Raw genomic sequence first — 24,944 nt, forward strand, 5'->3', positions numbered from 1 at the left:
TCTTTCACTCTTTCAGAAATTTTGTAAACAACAAGGCCACGAAACGTCAAAATCCCATACAAAATCAAAACAGTGCAGTGCCCTATGCTCTTGTACCAAACAAATTTCACCACAAACTCGATTCTTATTGGAATGTACCTGTCAGTCGCGAAATATCTCAAGATCCAATCAGATCAGCTGTTGCTTCTTCTGCTTCGCGGTCCAAAAATATTTTGTTAAATTTCTTATCCGTTGCCTTCCGTGGATGAAACATCCTATCGTCACTTCATCGGCTCATACATTTTTGATTTTTTTATTTGTTTGGTAAGAAACTGCTATTACTCTGTTACTGTGTGTACCTATATACGGTTAAAAGTTAGCAACAAGTTCGATTTCATTCCTCATTCCTCTCAGGTTTGTTGTCAATTAGTTTGACCCTTGATTGCATAATTGCACACATCTCGGCTACGGTCATTAGCGCACGCCATTGAACTCTGGGAAAAATGGTATTTATCTCTGTTCATGTAATTTCGTAAGGGCACCACTACTAATTCGCAAACATCCTCTTTCCAGTTGCTTCGAAACGTTCAGCGAAACGTGCCGTTGGTCACCCGTGCCATGTCTTCCGGCGCCGAACGTACCGTCATCTGCGAAGATGTCGGCAAAAATGCCGGTTTGATCACGCTGAACCGGCCGAAGGCACTGAATGCCATCAACTTGGACATGGTTCGACAGATCTACGGAGCGATGAAAAGCTGGCAGGATAAGAAGGGCCTGGTAATCATCAAGGGAGCCGGTGAGAAGTCTTTCTGTGCCGGGGGTGATGTACGAGCCGTAGTCGAAAATGGACCGGTGGATTCATCGAGGAACTTCTTCCGGGAGGAGTATCGTCTGAATGCGTTGATTTCCGGTTACAAACCGGACTACGTGGCCATTGTGGACGGAATCACGATGGGCGGTGGCGTGGGGTTGTCGGTTCACGGAAAATACCGGGTGGCCACCGAGCGAACTATGTTTGCCATGCCTGAGACCGCCATCGGTTTGTTCCCGGATGTCGGAGGCGGACATTTCCTGCCACGATTGCAAGGCAAGCTGGGTCTCTATCTTGGACTGACCGGTTTCCGGTTGAAGGGAAAAGATGTAACGAAAGCCGGAATCGCCACCCATTACGTGGAGAGTAAGGATCTCGAGGCGCTGGAAAAGGAACTGGTCGCAACCACTAATAGCGCAGAAGTTGCAGCAGTCCTGAACAAGTTCAACGTTAAAGATACTGCGGAATTCGTCCTGGCCAAGAATATGTCACAAATCAACCAGTGCTTCAGCGGTCCAACGGTCGAGGCCATTGTGACCAACCTCGAAAAGGACGGAAGCGAATGGGCTCAGAGCACGTTGAAAACTCTCTCGAAAATGTCGCCCACTTCCATGAAGGTGACCAAGAAGCAGCTGGATCTCGGGGCCAACTGTGATCTGCGCAGTTGCCTGAAAATGGAATTCCGAATGGCCGTTCACAGTGTCATCAAGAGTGACTTCAAGGAGGGAGTTCGCGCTATGTTGATCGATAGAGACCAGAGCCCCAAGTGGGATCCGGCCACGCTGAATGAAGTTACGGAGCAACAGGTGGACCGGTTTTTCGGACCGCTACCCGACGGCGATGAGCTGGTGTTTGAGGACGAAAAGAAAGCCAACTTGTGAACATAGTCATGGGTGATGCTTATGAGGTGAAAAGGGGGAAAGTTCTATCCAAGTGCATTTACTAGACTTAGGTAAGTTTCTGTGAACTCCGGCTCTATTAGTCTGTCCCATAAACTGATAATCGTGGTGAAGGGAATAAAATTCCCAAAATTTGCGTTAGTCGTATAACTGGCATACTATAAAAAAGTGTAGTTTTAATCATCTGAAATCTCCTTGTTAAATTAGGGGCTCTTAGCTTTTGTGCCAAGGACTGTATAGAACTTGTTCAAACTCTAGGACACGTAGTTAGCTACTTTAAGATAATTTGAGGCCAATTTACTGTCAAACGAAAACCAGTCGACAAGGTTTCACATTACATATGCGCTGCTAAGACATTCGCTTCGTTGTACACTTGACTCAACTTGTCGTCTGTTAAAACCTGTCATTTTGGTTTCGGGAGAAGTGGAGAAACACGTAGTGTACTGTTGCTGGTCAAATCATAACTCACATTTATTCATACCGTGTCTTACAACAATTGTTCTTGGTTTCTCAATTCGAGATCCCTTTAGGGTGACCATCTAATGACTAATAGAAAGTGGCATCTCGATCACAACATCGTCAAATACGCGTCTGTATCACACATATTTTTATTTTTTTTTAAACAATGTAACATTGATTTGCTTACTCCTCTTATGATAGTAGAAGCTGCCCTGGCTTGCGAGCTCCACTAAGGAAATGAAGCCAAGGCTGTCTTTTTGAGTTCTCTGTTTTTTCTATGCTTAGAGTAGCTCCAGGGATCCCGGGGGTTCCTGAGGGCTTCTAAGGATGTTTCAGGGATGTTCAAGCAGATTTTAAGATTTTCTGAAGGATCTCCTGAAAACCGCTTAAACGCCCTGAATCCCCATTATTTTTTTATTTCGTACATCTGTCGGAATGCGCAATCACGTCTCGACCGCATTTATGTCAGCAGTAGTTTGCGAGATCATCTGCGTACCGCGCATACCCATGTCTGCTCGTTTACAGACCATAAAGCGGTAACGCTCCGACTCTGCCTTCCCCAGCTCGGACACGAGCCTGGGCGCGGTTTCTGGTCCCTCCGACCGCATCTTCTCACCGACGAAAACGTTGAAGAGTTCCAACAGCAGTGGCAATATTGGACCCGGCAGCCAGCGGAGAGCCTACGGCTCATGGATGGAGTGGTGGCTGTCATACGCCAAGCCCAAAATTAAAACGTTTTTTAAGCGCAAATCGCGAATCGTCTTCGACGAATTTCACGACGCACATCAGCGTTTATATGCGCAACTACGGCAAGCGTACGACGGGTACTACCAGCACCCCGAAATGTTGATCACCATAAATCGGCTGAAAGGCGAGATGCTGGCATTGCAGCGCAATTTCTCGCACATGTTCATGCGTGTCAACGCGACATATTTGGCAGGCGAACCACTATCCATCTTTCAGCTGGGGGAGAGACGAAGGAACAAAACGGTAATCACACAGCTGCGGACGGAAGAGAACGAGATCGTGGTCGAGCCGCCGGCGATCGAAGCAACTGCTTAACTTCTTCTCGAGTCTCTACACGTAAGAAGCAGCAAATAACAACAACGACGGTTTTGAGCGCGATCGCGTGATACCCCCAGGCCCAGATGATCCCACCAATGAAGCCTGCACGAACGAAATCTCCACCGCAGAAATCTTCGCTGCGATCAAAGCGAGTGCCCCGAAGCGCTCCCCCGGCAACGACGGCATACCACGAGAATTCTATCTCCGTGTGTTTGATGTAATACACCGTGAGCTAAATCTCTTGCTGAACGAAGCGCTGGCGGGTAATCTCCCTCCTGCATTTGTGGAAGGCATCATCGTTCTGGTGAAAAAGAAGGGAGGCGACAACATGGCCCGATCATATCGCCCCATCTCGATGCTCAACAGCGATTACAAGTTGCTCCCCGCATTCTTAAGTCCAGGCTGGAGTGCGTAATGAGAGCCCACCGCATCCTAACCGACGGGCAAAATGTTCCAACTCGGAGCGTAACATCTTCCAGGCCACCCTCGCTCTGAAAGATCGGATTGCGAGTCTTCGTCACCACCGGCGCGCCGGTAAGCTCATCAGTTTCGACCTGGAAAATGCGTTTGATCGGGTCCGCCACTCGTTTCTTTTCGACACCATGCGTTCGCTCGGCTTTAATCGGGAACTCATCGCTCTTCTCTCGAACATTGCCAACCGATCCACCTGACCTCCAGGCTGCTGGTTAACGGACGTCTCTCGCGCCCGTTCGAAATCCTACGCTCGGTCTGGCAAGGTGACCCGCTCTCCATGCACCTATTCGTGCTGTACCTCCACCCCCTGGTATGTCGGCTCGAACAAGCATGCGGTGACGACTTGCTGGTCGCGTATCCCAACTAACATTGTCAGCGCTATAAGCTTCAGTCATTTGCTTTCTGTTGTGTAACCATCGAGTAAAAGCAGTCAACGCTGAATAAAAGAAAAGCTAGTCAAATATAAATCATAAGCTAATACACGACTGCAAAACAAGCACCATACAGCTACCAAACTCGGTTTTCAGAAATCCATTGCTTGTCACTGGGGCTGCCTTTACTCCACCCTATTCCAACTACGGGAGATTTCCCGGAAGATGTGAAAACTTGAACACATCGAATAGGAGTGCCCACTAACAAAAAAGCTTCTACTATACAGTACAATTCATTTGACAAATCCCCAAACCAGCAGCGCTTTAAAGGCCGTTATGCGATTTCATTACGGCTAGAAGCTGTAATAAAGAAACTGTTGGTTTACCAACACGGCTTGTCGGATATAAACATTATTGTCAAAACAAACTTTAAGCGGGATATATAGCTACAGCATCCGCTCGATAACTGACTGCTGTTTAACTGGACTGCTTTTTAACTGGGCGCTCGATAACTGGGCCAAAATCCAGTTAAAAAGCAGTTGTCTGTCAAAAATAAACGAAATCTAACCTCACATTTTGCAAATTCGTAAACAAAACAAAATATAAGAATAGCCTCCGGCTCCGGGAGCTCAGTCCAGTTATCGAACGGCGCTCACTAACTGAACTGTCGTCAAAACCCAGTTATCGAGCGGAAGCTGTACTACACAAATTCTTTACAGCTATCCATGTATGTGCTGTGAAATTATTTGGGTAGCTTTTATTGCACTTTAATTCAATGCCGGAAGATTTGCCGGAAGATGTGCAAATCGAGTAAGAGTCCCAGCCACTACAACAGCTGCTTTTATACAGTACGTTTTGTAATGTTGCCAAAACACAAAACAGCAGCGCTTCGTAACCGTTTAAAGAACACTCTTTCAGCTAGAAGCTGTGAAAAAGAATCTGTTGGCGCAACCACACAGCTTGTTCAATGTAAACATTATTGCGTTTGACGTTTCACAAGCTTTTACAGCAAGATAAAGCTGGGTAAGGTTTCTTGTGGCACAATTATGAAGCCTTGTCTGGAGTAAAACAAAACAGGCTGTTTTCTATGTTATTAATATATAGCAGTGTGGCAGCGAGGACATCATCGGGACCAGTGGATACGGAGATCGGGAGTTCGATTCCAAGTAGCGGCAAGTACTTTAATTATTCAATTTTAAAAGTGATAATTCCAGTTCCACATGTATTGCGTCACGGTATCCATAACCTAATTATATTTAATCGTTTAATTTGGGGATGCCGTAAGACTATTATTTAACAAATACAAAAAGGCTGAAAAAGCTCCTTCTCAAGATGTTATTCAGTTAGTGGTTACATAGGAGCCGAGAAAAGAGCTATGACTAGATGGCATAGAAGCTGATCGCACAGCATGTACAAGCTGATTAAGTTCGCCAGATTCATTGGTATAGGGCTTGCATAGAAGCTTCCGTCCATATGTACAACACAGTAACTCAGCATCAAGTCGTATTAAGGACGCTTTGTTGACGTTTACATTCACAATACATGTTAGATGGGATGCCGACGACATCAGTGTTATCGTCACATCAGCTGGTCAAATCGAATCAATGAATGAGATATTCGCTCGTTTTCAAATGGTTGCCGAAGCACGTTTGAATCTACGGAAAACGGTGGCAATAAATGTTGGGTTTTGTGAAGGTAATTCGATCAACACCCTGTGGCTACAGACAGTCAATGTAGTCAAAATTTTGGGTATTACCTTCACGAACTCGATTCGGCTAATGACAAAGATTAACTGGGACGCGATGGTTGGCAAGTTCGCGCAACAAATGTGGCTGCAATCTTTGCGTATGCTAACTCTGCATCAAAAAGTGATCATGCTGAACACGTTTGGCACCTCCAAGTTATGGTCCCAAGTAACCACGAAGCCGTATATAAGTGCATCAATTTTGCTATATATTTATATTTAAAATTGTGCATATAATGCTGCATTACTTTAAACACATCATTGAAGCAATATTAAAGTCGAAAAGGGCCCCACTAAAATCAAATTAATGCCGCATATTGCAGCACGTTGACAGCCATTGCTAAAGTAACATAAATGCCTGTGCTGTACATATGCATTTACACATGCTAAATACGTGCAACACGAAAAACCAAAACAAAAATCTATTTTTAGCTCCGCTTCATTATCGACGGTACTAATGCCCCCACACATGGATGTTTTAACCATTATTTTTTGTCGCCGGGTCGGGAGTCGAACCAGATTTGTTTATGACCGCTAGATGAGTTCCATACGCGCTGGCACCTTGGACCGTTTCTGCTGCAGTGAAAACAACAGATATTTCATTAACTAAAAGGAAACTGTTCTTCGGTCTCAATCATTGCAGTAGAGGGCAAAACGACTATGTCATATGTAATAGAAACCCTGTTATCACATTCTGATAAATCACTGATAAATACATAATGCATTTTAGAAGATATTTTATCAATATAAGAACATTAAAACACCCTTCGCAGACTGCTCACATGCTAATGAAGGTTTCCATCATTATTGGCATGTGAATTGGCATGGCAAGAGAAAAGGTAATCTTTAAAAAGGTTTTTCTAAAAAAAAAGCCTTCGATCGGTGGTTCAAACGGGGATTAAGTTGGTCGGGAGTCAAACCAGAAGTGTTGATGACCGCTAGAGTAAAGTTGTTCACTCTTCTTGATTTCATTTGTTTACCATTAGAGTCAAGCTTTTATAATTGTATGGTTAGAGCAACCTTTGCTAGTTTGTACATTGCATTTATTCAGTTTTTGCAGTGTTGAATTATTGAACTATCGTATATCAGCTTTTAATACACCCGAATGTGAAGAAAAATGTAATGCATCATTACATTGATAATGCCAATCTAAAGGATCATTGCATGACAAGTGTGGAGTTACTGCATTTCGCATTGCAAAGGTTGATAGTCAGTCTAATTCGTGCAATGATATAATGCTTGTGGTTACTTGGGGTATTTGTCGTCTGTCTTGCCGCCTCTTGCAGTACATACGGCAAAGATCACTTCAACGATGGGCACATTCCTGTGGAGGGGGATAGTCGCTCGCGTCCCGATTGTGCAGCTTGCTCGCAGTAAGGACCAAGGAGGCCTCAATCTGCATTTGCCAGCCTTTAAGGCGAAATCGCTCGCCATCAACCGACATTACAAAGAGATCGATTCCATTCCCTATTACAAATCCCTTCTTTACGCTTATCCCCGTCCAGCAGTCTCTATAGACAATCCTGATATCAAAACAATCCTATCAAATTACTCCCAACTTCCCCACCTTATCCAAGAAAACCCCTCCGCCGATCTTATCCACCGGCATTTCATTCAACACACGGAAGTGCCTAAAGTGGAACGGGATAATTCGACGATTGACTGGCGGCGTGTGTGGCGCAACATTCATGCAAAGCAGCTATCTTCAGCAGAGAGATCCAAATTATATCTGTTTGTGAACGAGAAGTGGGAACACCGAAAACTTCTTTTCGTGATGCAGAGAGCAGACAACGAAAATTGTACCTACTGCGACGGTCGAACAACTGAAACGCTCCGGCATAAATATTGCGACTGTGCTCGTGTCGGCCCGGCATGGACGGTCCTACAGCAGAGGATAGCAGCCGCTATGAATGGATGGAGAAGATTGACGTTCGAAGACCTGCTGAGGCCAACCTTGGTGGGAGTAAATAGATGTAGACGAAGTGAAATTTTGAAAATAGTTGTAAAATACATCTGCTTTGTTGACACGTGTAACATTAGAATAGATGTGAACGAACTTCTATTTTATCTGAACTTGGAATAACAAATTAACTTAGAATAACAAATTGTAAATAATACTGTAAACCGCTAAACTGACAAATACAACCAAATTTTACCGTGGAAGCATGAGGTAGGAACTTGTGAGGAACAGAGCTATGTTGGACGCTCTTCTTATCGACGCACCGTGTTGCAGCCCAAAGCCTTCTGGAAAACCCCTGATAATCTCAGGAACCCTCAGTGATGCGTCTAAAATCCCACGAAGCACCTGAACAGCCACGTGAATGGAATCGTGCATCTGAAACCCCCTTGAACACTTCTGAAACGAACCCGTGACCCTCTGGAACACTATACTAAACCCCATTAAACCCCCTGAGACGCCTTTAAATCCCCTAAAAACTCCACCAATTAACCCCAATGGAACACCCACGAAACTCTTTCCAAACCCCTGGAACTTTCCTGGAACCCTCTGGAATACCTCTGGAACGCCCCTGGGACCCTTTGAAACCTTTGGAACGCCCTCGAATACTCCTGGAATATCCGTAGGACCCCATGAAACCTCCTCAAAAATAATGTACTTATCCATCAGAATACTTCCTTGCGATTAAGTTGAAAGTGACTTTTGTAACAAAACCGAATACCTACTTTATAACTTTACAATGGTGATAAAGTAGTACGATATGTACTATGTGTGGGGTATGAACAAAGCTGAGTAGCATTCCCCATGCGTGTATTTCCCCTAGCAAGCATCAGTGACAGCCAGCACCATGACGGGGTCGTCGTCAGTGTGATGCTGCCTCATTGACGAGTGGACTGTTGGCGGAGCAAGACGCCATCACCGTGAGGTTCCGCATTATGCCAAGTGATTCTACTGCAGTTTGCTAAGATGGCTGGGAACGGATTATTCCAGTGAGTTGCCCGGTATTCACATTGGCGATCCTGCCAGGAGTGCATCATAATCAATAACAAGTTAATCATAAAATAGGTAGAATCACTTGGCATAAAAACAGTGAGAGAAAACAAATCGTTTTGGTGTGTAAAGTGTGTGGTGGTGCTGCAAACACAGTGAAGTGGGTGTTGCAATTCTGCGGTTCCTGACGAAAGCTAGAGCGCGGAAAGTTTTTTTTTTCCAACCGCGTTCTGTTTTAGCCTTGGTTCTAGCACAAACACATGAACAAGGGCGCGGTGACGTGGTTGATTTTTGTTGTCGACTGGTAGCACGCTGTGGATAGGTGGTCGGTCGATGATTGCATGCATGTTTCTTCATGTTTCTCCATGCTTCTTGCTCGGCATGGATGGTCGCGCTTTCGTTGATTCCTCGGATCGTACATGCTCGTGTTGTCGCTCGGTTGAACGGTAAATGCAAACAGGTTGATGTGCATGATGGTAGAGGTGTTTGACTATTGTGAATGTTGTCGTAAAATACTCGCGGCGTTGGTTGGTTGGGTTGGTTTTTGCTCGGGTTTTTGGTTGGGCAAATTAATGGCGTATCGAACCGCCGAAAATTTTTCTGCATAAGGAAAATGCAGGGACGTGTAATGAAAACCGTCCAAGGAAACGGCATTTTTGAATAACCGCCGAAAATTATTCTGCATAAAGAAAATGCAGGGACGTGTAATGAAAACCGTCCAAGGTGAAGGCGTTGTTGGATAACCGCCGACAATTTTTCTGCATAAGGAAAATGCAGGGACGTGTAATGAAAACCGTCCAAGGTAAAGGCGTTGTTGGATAACCGCCGACAATTTTTCTGCATAAGGAAAATGCAAGGACGTGTAATGAAAACCGTCCAAGGAAACGGCATTTTTGGATAACCGCCGAAAATTATTCTGCATAAAGAAAATGCAGGAACGTGTAGTGAAAACCGTCCAAGGTAAAGGCGTTGTTGGACAACTGCCGACAATTTTTCTGCATAAGAAAAATGCAGGGACGTGTAATGAAAACCGTCCAAGGAAACGGCATTTTTGGATAACCACCGAAAATTTTTCTGCATAAGGAAAATGCAGGGACGTGAAATGAAATCCGTCCAAGGAAATGGCGTTATTGAAAAACTGCCGAAAATTGTTTGCATCAGGAAAATGCAGCGATGTGTAAAGAAACCCGTCTATGGAAATGGTGTTGCATGATAACTGCCGAAAGCTGTGCGTGAGGAAAATGTAGGGATGTGTAATGAAATCCGCCCATAAAAATTGCATATCGTAAAACAGTTTAAAATTCAAAGTACGCAATGAAAACATATCTACTGAAAATATGTTGTAGAACCTCTTTCGAACTCGTTTTGTAGAATTTTTTTCGTATAATGAAGGACATTTGTGTGTTATATATAGTCCATCTGTACCATCACATTGAAGCATTGAAAATGGAGTTGAATGATATACGGAATCTTTAGTCTGATAAACCTCAAATTCGTTAATCTCTTGTTTTTTTCTTTTTTGACAAATAATTCTTACAAAATATGTTCGTTTTCGTTGAATGCGTCGAATTTTCGCAATCGTGAATAACGATTGATTTGAGTGAGAGAAAAACAGGGCCGGCTACATAACCAGGGTGTCTACTACCTGGAAAAACCTGGAAAACCGGGAATCCTCAGGGAATTTTATTTAACAGGGAAAAACCTGGAATACTCAGGGAATATCTTTAGTACTCATGGAAATTTTACTCCGATAAAAAAATAACATTGGGTCGTATGAATAAGTAAAAACCTGGTATTAAAAAATCCATGTAGAAATTTCGCTACAAGGATTTTTTCCAGAAATTCCGTCAGGGCTTCTTTCTGAAACATCTTTAGAATTACCTCCTGGAATGTCTTTCAGGATTTCTTATAAAATTCCTTCCGAATTTTTGACGCTATTTTTCTTGGTATTGCGGCGCTCATAATAAATCCACATTTGGCGGCGGCGATATGCCCGCGAGGAGATTCCCGCGATACAGACGCAATGTCAAAATCGAACAGATACTGTCACCCACCCAGCCGCATCGCAGCAGCCTTCAGGCCGTTCACATCAAAACAAAAGTTAACACAATGGCAACTCAGGTGGCCAGAAATCGTAATAATATTTATCGCGACATTGATTCACTTGCATACGCATCACCTCGTCGACTTTGTGTTTAATAATCGGGATGTTATTTAGTGATGCTGCAGGGGATACGGCTTCATCTTTTCCATTTCCACATTGCGTCTGTATCGCGTGCATCTCCTCGCGGCCATATCGCCGCAGCCTCAAGTGGATTTGATATAAGCGCCGCATGTAGAATTTCTGGCCATCAGGTCGCTCATAGTGGTGCGGTCATATTTTTGCAACTTGATGGAAAAGAAGAAGACTAACGCGTTTCGCGGATTTATCTTGCAAGGCACAATATTCCATTTTGATTTTTTCCGGAAAGGTATACCTCCGGATTCCTTCCAGGATTCCTGAATTCTAACCGATTTGTCCTGGAGTTTTTCACGGGGATGCTATTTCTTTCCGTAGTTCCTCCTGTGTTTTGCTCAAAGAAATCTTCGTAGGATTTCTACCAGAATTTATCCCAAAAATTTCTGTCGGGATAAATCGTGGAGTTTCTTTCGGCATTCCTCATGGAAATTTTACAAGATTCCTTCCGATGTTCCTCTTGGGACTTCTCCAGGAGATCTCCCCAGAATTTCTTTCGGAGTTGCTAAAGGAGTTATTCCTGGATTTCTACTAAAGTTCCTCCAAGGGTTTCTGAAGGATTTTCTCGAATTTACTGCAAGAGTTCCTCAAGAGATTTCTTTCATTTTTTCTTGTGATATCTTCAAACAATTGCTTTGGGCTTTCTTCGAGATGTTCTTCCTGGTCTCCTACAGGAATATGTTAAATGTTTTCGCGAGGTTTACTTTGATGTTTTACCTGAGATTTCTCTCGGAGTATCTCTTGGAACTTTTCACAGAAGATTCCTTCCGATGTAGGTCATGAGATGCTGCTCCGAGTTTTTCTGAATTTACCCTGGACTTTCTCCTAAGGTTTTTTTTCAAGGGTGCCTTCTGGGATTTCCACAGGAGTTCTTGCTGATATTTCTCATTGAATTCTTCTGTTGCATTCTTCCAGAGCCAAGCTTTTCCTTGTAGTTGTACCAGATTTCTGGCAATGATCCACCTGAGATTTTTTTTTACAGATATTCTCTGCATTATTCCCAAATTTCTTCCAAGAATCTTTACCAGAAATTATCCCGAGATTCTGGATACTCCTTTAGGGATTTCTCCGAAAATTATTGCAGAGATTCTTCTACGGGTTTTCCTCAGAATGAGATAACTTACGAAATACCTTATAGGAAGTTCCAGGAGAAATATTCGAGGGAATTCAAATAAAATCTTGCGAAAAACTCCGCAAAGTGTTATTGAAGAAAACTCGACAGGAACTTCAAGAGAAATGGGAGATAAAATGAGACATCTCGAAAAAAGTTCTGGGTAATAGTAATCCCGAGAAAAAATATTAAGGACAACCAAGGAGGAATTCTGAATACCTCATGGAATCTTGAAAGTAGCTACGGACGTAGTCCCGCGAGGAAAACAAGAGAAATATCTGAAAACTATCGGTAAAAATCCCGATATAAACTATTGGAGACACGGACACATTGGCTTCAGCCGTACCGATTGAACGATACTTAACACGGAGTGGCTACGGATAAGAAGCTATTCTCGTGAAAAAATTCATCGCTCGGAGTGGGAATCGAACCCTCATCCATCCGGACTCTAACGGCATGGCTACGAGGCTCAACCAATGACATTCTTGAAGAAACTTAGTTTTGAATAGTTTTGGATATATCTTCAGGAGGAATCCAGCGAGAATCTCTGGAAGTATATCGGAAAACTTTTGAAAGTAATATCGGGACGTACTCAAACAGATATCCGTGAAAGAATCTTGCGGAAAGCCAGGAAGTTACTTTGTAAGAAGTTCCAGGAATTACGCTCAGAAATCTTGAAAGATTTTTGAAGAGCAGGGGAACTTACGTATTTTCGGCAGTTTTGTTCTCTTTGTCATGACAACATGCATGTTTTTTTTTGAAACCTAGGTTTCAACTGTTGAATTCAGAGTTGGCACAAAATCCATCACAACCAAACTGAATATGATCAAGTTTCAGGCAATTTGGCCGACATAAATCCCTCATGACGAAGAGAACCAACCTGCCGTTGATACCCTAAGTCACCCTTTATATTATTTTTAGAAAATTTGGGTTATTTTTTGAATTATAAACTTTTAAAATTTCATCTGGAAAAACCTGGAAAACTCAGGGAATTTCATTTTGAGTTATGAGTAGACACCCTGATAACGAGACGAGCGCTTGAAGGAGAGAAGACGCATCACCCAACTGCGTGTGTTGTAGTTATTTTCATTGGAGCTCGGCAAAACCCCATAGATGATCGGTTAGCATTGCAAGTTATCAATCAAATGATATAGGTTCGATATTAATAAAAGTGCGTTTACTAAACAAAAAAGTAAATGTGGCCATTCGTCTTAATTCTTCTATCTTGAAGTGTATCTTGTTGCATTGGTGCCATGGATGAAGAGAACGAAATTGAGGGTTTGAGCGTAAAAATAAGCCTGCTAGTAAGAAAACTTTTTTTTTTTTCGGAGAAGAGGGAGAATGTGGGGTATGAACAAAGCTGAGTAGCATTCCCCATGCGTGTATTTCCCCTAGCAAGCATCAGTGACAGCCAGCACCATGACGGGGTCGTCGTCAGTGTGATGCTGCCTCATTGACGAGTGGACTGTTGGCGGAGCAAGACGCCATCACCGTGAGGTTCCGCATTATGCCAAGTGATTCTACTGCAGTTTGCTAAGATGGCTGGGAACGGATTATTCCAGTGAGTTGCCCGGTATTCACACTATGTTTAGAACATTAGATTTTTTTATTGGTGTTAGGGCGGCATCGATACTGTTCAAATAGTGTTGCAATATATACCTATTATTTTGACAAGAGGGATTTTCTGTCAAAGTCTACGATTTCCTTCAGCCACAGTTTTAATCAAGTTTGAAATAATCGAATTTTATTTGCTCTTAGATTTATATACAGAAAACTAGGTCTAATTTTGCTCATCCGGTTCTGAAAGAAACAGAAAAAAGTTGACGATTCCATTCATCGTTCACCGAGAAGCTCAGTAGTTGGAGGAAATAGTTTAGAAACATTTCATCCAACAATGCCACCGCCCGATCGTTTCGTTCGTTATGTTTTATCGGCATCCGGATGTACCGAAATTCGGCGTGTATTTGCAGAACACTTTTCTTGTCCCCACCTTTGTTTACCATACAGTTTCACTAGATTCTATCACACAATCGTACCTAATCGCGCTCGCTCGCAGTCATCCGTTACAAAGTTCCCGCGGGTTTTTCATCATCATCATCATCACACTATTGGAAAGGGTCAAGCTTCCATTCTAATTGAATCCTTTCTCTTTCCCTGGAATATATACAAGGAAAAAGACTAGGTCAGTCACGTTCAGGGTAAGCAATCACAGGAAGTTATTTGATGACTGTCCATCGATTACACCAAGGTATCCAGGAGGGATGGTATGATTCGCTTTGCTATACACATGCATACTTCTTTCAAAATGGCGAACTCCACGAAGTAACGAATGAGACTACCTACTCTTCTAGATACCTTGGACTAGACTAGAAGAATGAACCTTCCGATTGAACTCAATCCAACCCGAAACGAACCCAACTGGCCAAACAGTAACGAGAGCCAAAATTGTGAGTACGTCCTATTTCCCTATCACATTCATACGTCTAGCCTTCAATCGTTGGTCAAAAATGTCCAACTTTAGTTTGTTTTCCTCTATTTTAAAATTAAACTAAAGCCCTACAACGACAAGATGACGACGTTCTTATTGATAATTTTGACCTGACTGACCGAAACCGAATGGCATCGATGAGGACGACGACGCCGATGCCGATGCACCGGCAGCATTCTGTGAGGGGTCACCCAGCGCCGAGGGGTCTTCCACGATCGGCTGTGAGCGGAACTGTTCGGCGGAAATTCTCGTAAACAGGATTCCGACGCCTTCGATCAGTGCCAGCAGGACGCCACCGATGATGGCACTGCCGGCCATAGCGCCGACGCCATTACGTGCCGCCAGGATGCCTCCGGTGGCCGCTCCGCTGATGATCGAGTTCCACGGGTCTTCCTTCTTCCGGAAATGCACCAGGGTGCAGTCGATTGTGCTGAACATACCGCCCCAAACTGCGAAATTTCCTGCGATGACCGGAGAGCGAGACTTGATGGCCGTCAAACTGCCGACCTGTAAAAGAAAAACAGTGAGTTGAGTGAGGTATGAGTGCAAATGTTGAAGCAATCCTTGTAATACATAGCTGTAATGTTATATAAGAAACTAGGGGCAAGACACTGTGCAAACGAGAGCAACTCTGAGAGATTCTGAGTTACTCTTTTTATCGATGATCGACGAAATTGGTTGAAAGACATCCCTGCAACACTGCAATTTTCATTCAGCACACGCAACACTCTGCAGTTTGACATTGGTGCCAGATCACACTTTGGCTTAAATGGGAGAAATTCTGAGGAACTGTTAGGAATTCTGAACAACACCTCAAACACAGATTTGCTCTCGTTAGATCTGTCTTGCCCCTAGATAAGGAATGCATTCACACCCGATTCTTTTTTGCATGGGTCTGGTTTTTGCTATAACTCAGTCAGTTTTCAACCAATCCTCATGAAATTTTGTACACATGTACTGCCGTGAATCGCAAGTCAGTCCCATCTGCATTTTGGGCAAAAATGAGTTAATGGCCGTTTTCGACCTTTCTTCGGATGATCTATCTGCTATGTGAATAAAAATATATAGTTTGTTCAGTAAAATTGAAAAACAACACCAAGTCAGATTGTCCCATAATGAAATGTAATCGCAAGTCAGTCCCATTGCGAACTAGTGTACCCTCCAGTACAAAACCTAACACTGTTTTAGCCAGTTTTTTATTTTTCTTTGTTACGTTTTAATGTTTGAAGCAATGTGTGAAAGTTTCATGATGATCGCAGAAGTTTTCAATTTATGGCGATTTCATGAAGTTTCACATAGAAATTGAATTTGAAAACTTCAGAGTCCATTTTCTCAATGTCTACTTTTTACATATGGGACTGACTTGCGATTCACGGCAGTGTAGGCACGATTAGTACTATCAGTGTACAACATTTCATGGAAATCGGTTCAAAATTGACTGATTGACTGAGTTATAGCAAAAAAAAACGACCCGTGCAAAAAAAGAATTGGGTGTAGCTCTTCTCTAATCACCACTAGTATAGGGCAGCAGGAATTACTGTTCCCGTGACCTGACGGACGAATCATGGATGGGGGCCATCAAACAAAAAAGGGATGGGCTGTCTGCAATAGATGTGGCTGAGCAGCAGCTTGGCAAGATCATCGACTTTGCATCTACGAAGTCCAGCATAAGCAAGGACCTTAAAACGGCCCTGTTGCGACTTCGTAAGTCGAGACTTGTGAAAACTGCAGTAGCGGCCTCGGCAGAACCGGCGAAAGCAAAGGTTATGAAGTCTAACCAGACGGAGGCCTTCGCTTTCGCAGGAAGCCCAAAAGGAGTGGAGGATGCGACTGCTTTTGATAAGCACTCGCAGAAGCGGGTGAAGTAGCTGTCATGTGAGGAGCTGTCTGGTGGTGGCCGCAAGGCTAGGCGGATACTAACCCCGAAGGTCGGCAAGAATGTCGGCAAGTTGGACCCCAGCCAGGCGTCCCGGAAAGCTGGATAGGGCGGGTTTGAAAAGAAAAGCCTGCCTGTCCCGGATGAAAGAAAATAGGGAGTTGCGACCGTTGTAAGGTCCTCAGCAACCACAGAGTAGGACAAACCAAGGGAAGGACCCCCTGGGACGAAAGTCGAGCGGAAAAGGATGAAGAAAAAAAAAACGCAAGTCGAGAAGATCAAACCACGAAGATGTAGAAGGTGTCCGCAGTGAACAAATCACAGTGCAGTGTGCAGGTAACGCAACTGAACCCGAACCACTGTGACGCAGCTCAGCAACTGCTTTGTCAGGCAGTTTCTGAGTGGAAGTCGGATATCGCCATCAAAGCAGACCCTAACCGTGTACCCGCCGGCAACGGCAATTGGGTCCGGTAAAATGGCGGTGATATGGACGACGGGTAAACACCCCGTCCAGGAGTTGGTGTCTACTACCTATGAGGGCTTCGTGGTCGCCAAAGTAAACGGGGTCTTCTTCTGTAGCTGTTATGCGCCTCCCGTTGGTCGATCGAGCAGTTCACGCAGATGCTTGACTGTATGACGACCGTGCTGACAGGGCGAAGGCCGGTGGTAATAGCGGGTGATTTCAATGCCTGAGCCGTGGAATGGGGAAGCCGTTTCGGGGTCAGATCCTGCGATGACCAGTGTATCATACTACATTTTGACCTAGCTTATGTCGGTACCAAGAGTCGGAATGGTGCGGAGTCGATTATTGACGTTATTTTTTGTAGTCCTGGCCTAACAAGTAGTTCGAACTGGAGAGTAGACGATAACTACACTCACAACGATCACCTGGCGGTTCGCTACAGTATCGACTACAACAGCAGGCAGCGGGTTGAGGAAACGGTGGCTAGGCCAATACCAAGCCCTCGAAGGTGGAAGACATCATACTTCGAGGGGTATTTAGGGAGTTGCTCCGCCTTGGGCGAAACCTACTTGGTTTAGACGGCGACGAGCTGGTAGCGGTGCTCTTGCGCGCGTGCGATGCGACAACCGCCCTAGACATGGGATATCACCGGCTTACTGGTGGACTCAAACGATTTCGGACCTACGGGCTAGGCGGTGGATGCATAACGAACGACGGGTGGTGTTCGCCGCTGCCAAAACCGCGCTGGAGACCGAGATGAGGGCAAGCAAAAAGGTCTGCTTAAAGGGTCTCTGTCAGAGTGCCAATGCGAATCCGTGGGGTGACGCCTACAGGAACGTGATGCCCAAGACGAGAGGTGTAATGGCTCCTACAAAGGAAATCTCCAGAGATGTTGAGGAGATCATCGAGGACCTTTTCGGCGTCATGATCCTAGTCCTTGGCCTCTTTTCGCAGGACAGTCGGGGACTGGGGCTGGCAATGAGGACAAGGTCACCGATGTGGAACTAGCGGGGATAGCAAAGTCCCTTAGCGTAGGTAAGGCCCCAGGTCCGGACGGAGTTCCAAACCTGGCCTTAAAAGTAGCTATTGCAGAGGCTCCCGAGATGTTCAGGTCTGCTATGCAGAAATGCCTGGACGAGGGAGTTTTCCCAGTAGTTTGGAAAAGGTTGAGCCTGGTTCTGTTGCCCAATTCTCGGAAGTTACTTCCAGAACCGAGTACTTTCACATTACCTCAGGAGTTCTGCAAGATTCCATCCTGGGTCCGGTGTTATAGAATGCCATGTACGACGAGGTGTTGATGTTAGAGTTCCTGGTGACATTACGCTGGAAGTCTACGGTGAATCGATCGAAGCAGTGAAGTTGTCTGTGTCGAAATGTGATGTCCTACTTGATTACGCAGGAACCTCTACAGTGTTCTGTATTTTTAATGTGCATTTGTAATGCTTCGTCACAAGCAGGCTAACACGAGGGCTAACACAAGATCGTGCAGTAGTGTATACGTTGTTGTAATTGTAATTTTTAATTAGGAAATATTTCAAATACACCGGACAACAGCCCTACAAAGCCGGTGCTCGCTACAGATACGGTTGGCACAAAAGGCCTGAAGCGCAGAAACAGGGTGACCACGCAACTCGGTAAAATATATTCTAGGTTTATTCGGTTTTATAGAAACTGATTTATATGGTAAAATCGGAATACAAGAGTAGCTTATCTTGCCGCTTATGGGCGTTTAACCCACAGTTCCCCTCTACTTACCAGTCGTCTGCTGAAACCAGAGGGAGCATTACGGAAGCCTTTGATTGCCTGGAACACGCCACCACCTATGCAGCCCATCGCAAATGCACCACCACAGTCATCCACAATTCGATATGGGCACGGTTCCCGGGCGTATTCCTCCATGGCTGATTATTTGATTTGTTCTGCAAAAAGAAATCACCATGAACCAACAATATTCATTAGCGGAGGCGAGCGTTGAAGCAGCTTCTATTCTGTTCTCTGATTAACATTACAAACAAAATTATATAATCACTCGATTGATTCATGATTAACGCCGGCTATCGCTTTTTTTCAACACTTGAATAGAATAAACCGCACTTATTTTAGTGAACATACGCAGATTGCCAAGCATTACGCAAATCGTAATTATATTTTCAAGGACCCCCATGGCAATCCCAAATCCAAGATTCTATCTGAGTAGTTTGCGATTGTTTCGATTCAAATCCACTTAACACCAACAGAAGCACTTGAGACAAAGCTAATCCAGGGAAAATATGCTGTTTTTACCGTAATTTAGAGCAATAAATTCGATAATTTCACAAAATATTTCACGATCACGTTTGTTACATCAACTTTTTTCTGTTCTTTTCGCTGACATTCGACTCGACCGACCAGCTCCTCGCGACACACGCCTGACAGACGAGCGAGGTCATCGATTGTTTTTTGACAGATCGGTTGCACAGGGTCGAACCGCAGGCCAGTCGACATAGCTTGTATAAATCTGGCCCATGCAGCATAATCGCTACACGCTCGTTCAATTCTACTGAACGGGTGACGTCTGCGGCCACTCCGCGGGGCGGCACATCCAGATTTGAATAAATTTCATTCATTCATTTATTTAGTTAACATCAAATTCATGATAATGAGCCATTTTACGAAGTGACAACAATGTTGATGATGATATTGGTTTTTACGGGTTATTGGACACTACCTCCTGTCAAAATTCATTCATAAAATCGGCTCGTAAAATGGACTATACTGAATCAACAATAGAGGTAATAAACTATAGAGGGAGAATGTCGCTGGCGTCGCCGCCGCAACATCTCTTGATGGCGAAGATAGGGAGGGATATAAGTGTCAAAGCGAAAAAGTATGCAGTTTGACAGATAGATACCCAGGATGTTTGCGAACGAGAACAAAGGGAACAGCAGCGACATTCGTTCTCTATAGTTTATTAACTCTATTGAATCAACAATTTGCCGCCATAATACTCGATTTGCAGCTGCAGCTCTCCAACGTCGGTCACGCCCAACACTCGCCAGATCACGCTCCACCTGGTCCGCCCATCGTGCTCTCTGCGCTCCACGCCTTCTTGTACCAACCGGATGGTTAGCAAACACCAACTTTGCAGGGTTGTTGTCCGGCATTCTTGCAACATGCCCTGCCCAACGTATCCTTCCGGCTTTGGCCACTTTCTAGATGCTGGGTTCGCCGTAAAGTGCAGCGAGCTCGTGGTTCATCCTTCTCCGCCACACACCGTTCTCCTGCACGCCGCCGAAGATCGTCCTTAGCACGCGTCGCTCGAAAACTCCGAGTGCTTGCAGGTCCTCCTCGAGCATCGTCCATGTCTCGTGTCCGTAGAGAACCACCGGTCTTATTAACGTCTTGTACATGGTACATTTGGTGCGGGGGTGAATCTTTTTTGACCGCAGTTTCTTCTGGAGCCCATAGTAGGCACGACCTAGGGGGCAAGACACTGTGCAAACGAGAGTTACTCTGAGAAATTCTGAGTAACTCGTTTTACCAATGATCGACGAAATTTGTTGAAAAACACCCCTAAAACTGCTAGAAAAGCGGGATATCGGGCAACATTGTTTTGTTTTTGCTATAGTATCAGGCAATACTCAAGCAAAACGGGAGCAATCCAGAGAAATTCTGAGCAACTCTGTGACGGAAAATGTACTCTCCAGCACAGTGTCTTGCCCCAAGATCGTAACATTGCTGCCAAGGCTTGTCCTGTCTCGCTCAGTCCCACCTACCAGCATGTACTTTGTCTTAGCCGCATTCACCACCAGTCCGACCTTTGCTGCTTCACGTTTCAGGCGGGTGTACTGTTCTGCCACCGTTTCTAGCAATAATATCCATGTCATCCGCAAAACAGACAAATTGGCTGAATTTCGTGAAGATCGTACCCCGGCTGTTGAGCCCGGCTCGTCGCATAACACCTCCCAGGGCGATGTTGAATAGTAGGCAGGAAAGTCCATCACCTTGTCGTAGTCCCCGTCGAGATTCAAATGAACTGGATAGTTCACCCGAAATCCTTACGCTGTTCTGCACACCGTCCATCGTTGCTCTTATCAGTCTAGTCAGCTTCCCGGGAAAGCTGTTCTCGTCCATAATTCTCCATAGCTCTGTGCGGTCGATACTGTCGTATGCCGCTTTGAAGTCGATGAACAGGTGATGCGTTGGGACCTGGTATTCACGGCATTTCTGGAGGATTTGCCGTACGGTGAAGATCTGGTCCGTTGTCGACCGGCCGTCGATGAAACCGGCTTGGTAACTTCCCACGAACTCATTTACTTTAGGTGAAAGACGACGGAAGATGATCTGGGATAGCACTTTGTTGGCGGCATTCAAAATGGTGATCGCTCGAAAGTTCTCACACATTAACTTGTCGCCTTTCTTGTGGATGGGACAGATTATCCCTTCCTTCCCCTCCTCCGGTAGCTGTTCGGTTTCCCAGATCTTGACTACTAACTGGTGCAGACAGGTGGCCAACTTTTCCGGGCCCATCTTGATGAGTTCTGCTGCGATACCGTCCTTACCAGCCGCTTTGTTGCTTTTGAGCTGGTGGATGGCCTCCTTAACTTCCCTCAGCGTGGGAGTTGGTTCGTTCCCGTCCTTTGCTGCACCAACATAGTCATTTCCTCCGCTGCCTTGGTCCTCCGTGCCTACATTCTCTTCGCCATTCAGGTGCTCGTCGAAGTGCTGCTTCTACCTTTCGATCACCTCACGTTTGTCCGTCAGGAGGCTCCCGTCCTTATCCCTGCAGATTTCGGCTTGCGGCACGTAACCTTTGCGGGATGCGTTGAGCTTCTGATAGAACTTGCGTGTTTCCTGTGAACGGCACAGCAGGTCCATTTCCTCGCACTCCGCTTCTTCCAGGCGGCGCTTTTTCTCCCGGAAGAGACGGGTCTGCTGCTTCCACTTCTGTCTGTATCGCTCCACATTCTGTCGGGTTCCATGCTGCAGCATTACCGCCCGCGCTGCATCCTTCTCCTCCAGAACCGCTCTGCACTCCTCGTCGAACCAATCGTTTCGTCGACTCCGTTTTACGTACCCGATAGTGGTCTTGGCTGCGTTGTTGATGGCTGCTTTGACTGTACTCCAGCAGTCCTCTAGAGGGGCCACATCGAGCACACCCTCGTCCGGCAACGCTGCCTCGAGATTCTGCGCGTATGCGGTGGCGACATTCGGTTGCTTCAGTCGCTCTAGATCGTACCGGGGCGGCCGCCGGTAATGTACGTTGTTAATAACGGAGAGTTTTGGGCGCAGTTTAACCATCACCAGGTAGTGATCAGAGTCGATATTAGCGCCACGATAGGTCCTGACGTCGATAATGTCGGAGAAGTGCCGTTCATCAATCAGAACGTGGTCGATTTGCGATTCCGTTTGTTGTGGTGATCTCCAGGTGTAACGATACGGGAGGCTGTGCTGCAAGAAGGTGCTACGAATGGCCATGTTCTTGGAGGCGGCGAAATCGATGAGGCGTAGGCCATTTTCGTTCGTCAGCTGGTGGGCGCTGAACTTTCCAATCGTCGGTCTGAATTCCTCCTCCTGGCCTACCTGAGCGTTTAGATCCCTTATGATGATCTTGACGTCGTGGTTTGGGCAGCGGTCGTACTCGCGTTCGAGCTGCGCGTAAAATGCGTCTTTGTCATCATCAGTGCTTCCGGAGTGTGGGCTATGCACGTTTACTATGCTTATGTTGAAGAATCGGCCCTTGATCCTCAACCTGGCACATTCTTTTTTCGATCGGCCACCAACCGATCACGCGCCTCTGCATGTCGCCCATCACTATAAAAGCTGTTCCCAGGTCACGTGTGTTGCCGCAACTCTGGTAGATGGTATTATTACCTCTAAACGTTCGCACCATAGATCCTGTCCAGCACACCTCCTGCAGCGCTACGATTCCGAACCCACGGTCCTTCAGTATATCGGCGAGTATGCGGGTGCTCCCGATGAAGTTGAGAGATCTGCAGTTCCACGTACCGAGCTTCCAATCGCAAGTCCCTTTTCGTCGCTGTGGTAGTCGCCATTGGTATCGGTTCGCATTCTTCTCTTGTTGATTTTCCGGTGCTAGTCTTTTTTACGGCTGGCTCGCAGGGCCTGACACCAACCCACTAACCCAGGGAGCTGGGCTTACCTTTCCGGAAGCTACGGGTTCTGCATTGGCATTTCCTCCAACTACAGTGCTAAATAGCTGGGCTCGAGCGCCAGTCTTCGCCGGGGGTGCTGTTTTTAATGGGCGCCCAGGAGATAATATTTTACCTGAGCTTCCACCCCCTTGAATAAATATATTTATATTTAATTAATCCTCCTCACAGAAAACAGGAATCCAAGTCCAGTTTTAAACTCTGGCCTAATATTTGAAAAAAGGCCTATCTGATTTGCGTAAACAAACACGTTTCTGTCTCTACACGAAAAAAAAATCCTTAACAAATTATTTATTCATTAGAAAATGTTATTGTCGCGCTTATCTTTTATTAGAGCCCAGCGGCGGTCGTACGCCCGCGAGGTCCACAGCCGCAGTGACAGTCGCAAGGCAAACAAAAGAAAACGTGTTCCCGCCCAAATCAAAAGCACGTGGCTTTCGCGAAGTGACAGATGTTTTCGGATGTATTTGTGATGAACGACAAGAGTGGCTCTGTAAAATGAGTGTGCTTGCTGGCAAACCCCATACAAAGGAATAGAGTACTTTTAGAATCTGTTGACGCTTTTATGATAAGTAACTGTCGCGCTTATATCGGAAGCGAGAGGCAGGTAATCGCCATATTCTGATTTTTTTGTTGAGGCATTATATTATGCGTTGCGCGAAAATTTGTACGCGCAAGTGCCCATACACCTCCGCCTGTAAGAAAAATCATTTTGGTGTTTTCGGCGCAGTATTCCTTGGCCAATTCGCGCACTTATTGTAGGAGACACCATAACGATTAAGCATACCAGCGGAGGTCTATTAGCGATTTTGCACTTTTTTCGCTCTCTATTTTCTTGCAACGGGTAATAAATATTAAATATTTAATTATTTTTTTTCCATTTCGTTTCCCTCATGAAGCTTATCTGAGTGTGTAATATGAAACATAACCTAGGGGCAAGATAGATCTAACAAGACCAAATCTGTGTTCGAGGTGTTGTTCAGAATTCATCAGAATTTCTCCCATTTATGTCAAAGTGTGCTCTGGCACCAATGTCAAACTGCGTGTTGCTTGTGCTAAATTTGAATTGCAGTTTTAGGGATGCCTTTCAAAAAATTTCGCCGATCTTCGAAAAAAAAAGTATCACATAATCTCTTAGAGTTGCTCTCGTTTGCACAGTGTCGGTGAAGAATATAATGTCGGCTTCCTGGAGTGAGATTGATCACGAAGATTAACCTGCTCTGTTGAAAAGAAATGCTGAATTTGCTTCATTAATTAAGGAGTCATAATAGATACCTACCGTGATATGCAAGCGATGTTTCCGAGGTTTACAACGATTTTTATTTCGTTGGCGCCGAAATACAACGTGCCACAATGGCTTATGTTAAAAAAAAAATAACTAGGGTAACCAATATAATTTGGACCCCCAAGATCGTATTATCATAACTTTCACAGATTCAATGAAGAGATGACGAAAATTTTTAGAATCATTCGCTGAATTAGATTGTTCTGCAAGAGCAGCAATCATTTCCTCACTGGAAATATCATTGTTAGCCTTGAAAATAATTTTTGTCAATCTCATCATCTGTGCGAGTGGCGCGGCATGTTTACGAAAAAAGAAAGTGGTGCTGGAGAAACTTGCAGATGTAAAAACAAAAACGTTTATCATTCTAGTGCATTAAATTCGCATGTGATTAGAAATCCTCTATATAGAGATTAGCGGAAGTTACAAATGTCGATTCGGCAACGATGTTTGTTTTGTTTACAACATATTCTAACACTTGCGACAAAATACAAAAAACATTATTAAAAATGATTAATATACTATTTGACGTATCATTGCCATAAGTATTATGATACTTGAAACATATTGAACAATGCCAATTTGCC

General features: G+C 44.8%; 2 protein-coding genes across 3 annotated transcripts; one reads left to right on the forward strand and one right to left on the reverse strand.

Moving 5' to 3' along the window:
• Positions 1–157: 157 nt before the first annotated feature.
• Positions 158–1,871, forward strand: LOC109400080 (3-hydroxyisobutyryl-CoA hydrolase, mitochondrial). The gene is made up of 3 exons (XM_019672548.4): positions 158–303; positions 394–485; positions 553–1,871. Exons 2-3 carry the CDS (start codon positions 483–485, stop codon positions 1,669–1,671), a joined length of 1,122 nt encoding a protein of 373 aa, XP_019528093.3. The 5' UTR covers positions 158–303; positions 394–482; the 3' UTR covers positions 1,672–1,871.
• Positions 1,872–13,812: 11,941 nt separating this feature from the next.
• Positions 13,813–19,364, reverse strand: LOC109621587 (mitochondrial import inner membrane translocase subunit Tim17-A). Of its 2 annotated transcripts, XM_020075653.3 has the most exons (4): positions 19,207–19,364; positions 18,679–18,842; positions 14,704–15,091; positions 13,813–14,250 (listed from the first exon to the last, which is right to left on the reverse strand). In XM_020075653.3, the coding sequence occupies exons 2-4, from the start codon at positions 18,820–18,822 to the stop codon at positions 14,228–14,230; spliced, it is 555 nt and encodes a 184-aa protein (XP_019931212.1). In that variant the 5' UTR covers positions 18,823–18,842; positions 19,207–19,364; the 3' UTR covers positions 13,813–14,227. The 2 variants fall into 2 exon arrangements, with proteins under 2 accessions (XP_019931212.1, XP_019931211.1); XM_020075652.3 differs by having other exon boundaries at positions 13,813–15,091.
• Between the last annotated feature and the right edge of the window lie 5,580 nt (positions 19,365–24,944).

The sequence above is a fragment of the Aedes albopictus genome, chromosome 1, assembly GCF_035046485.1.
Source record: "Aedes albopictus strain Foshan chromosome 1, AalbF5, whole genome shotgun sequence".
Classification (NCBI taxonomy): Eukaryota; Metazoa; Arthropoda; class Insecta; order Diptera; family Culicidae; genus Aedes; species Aedes albopictus.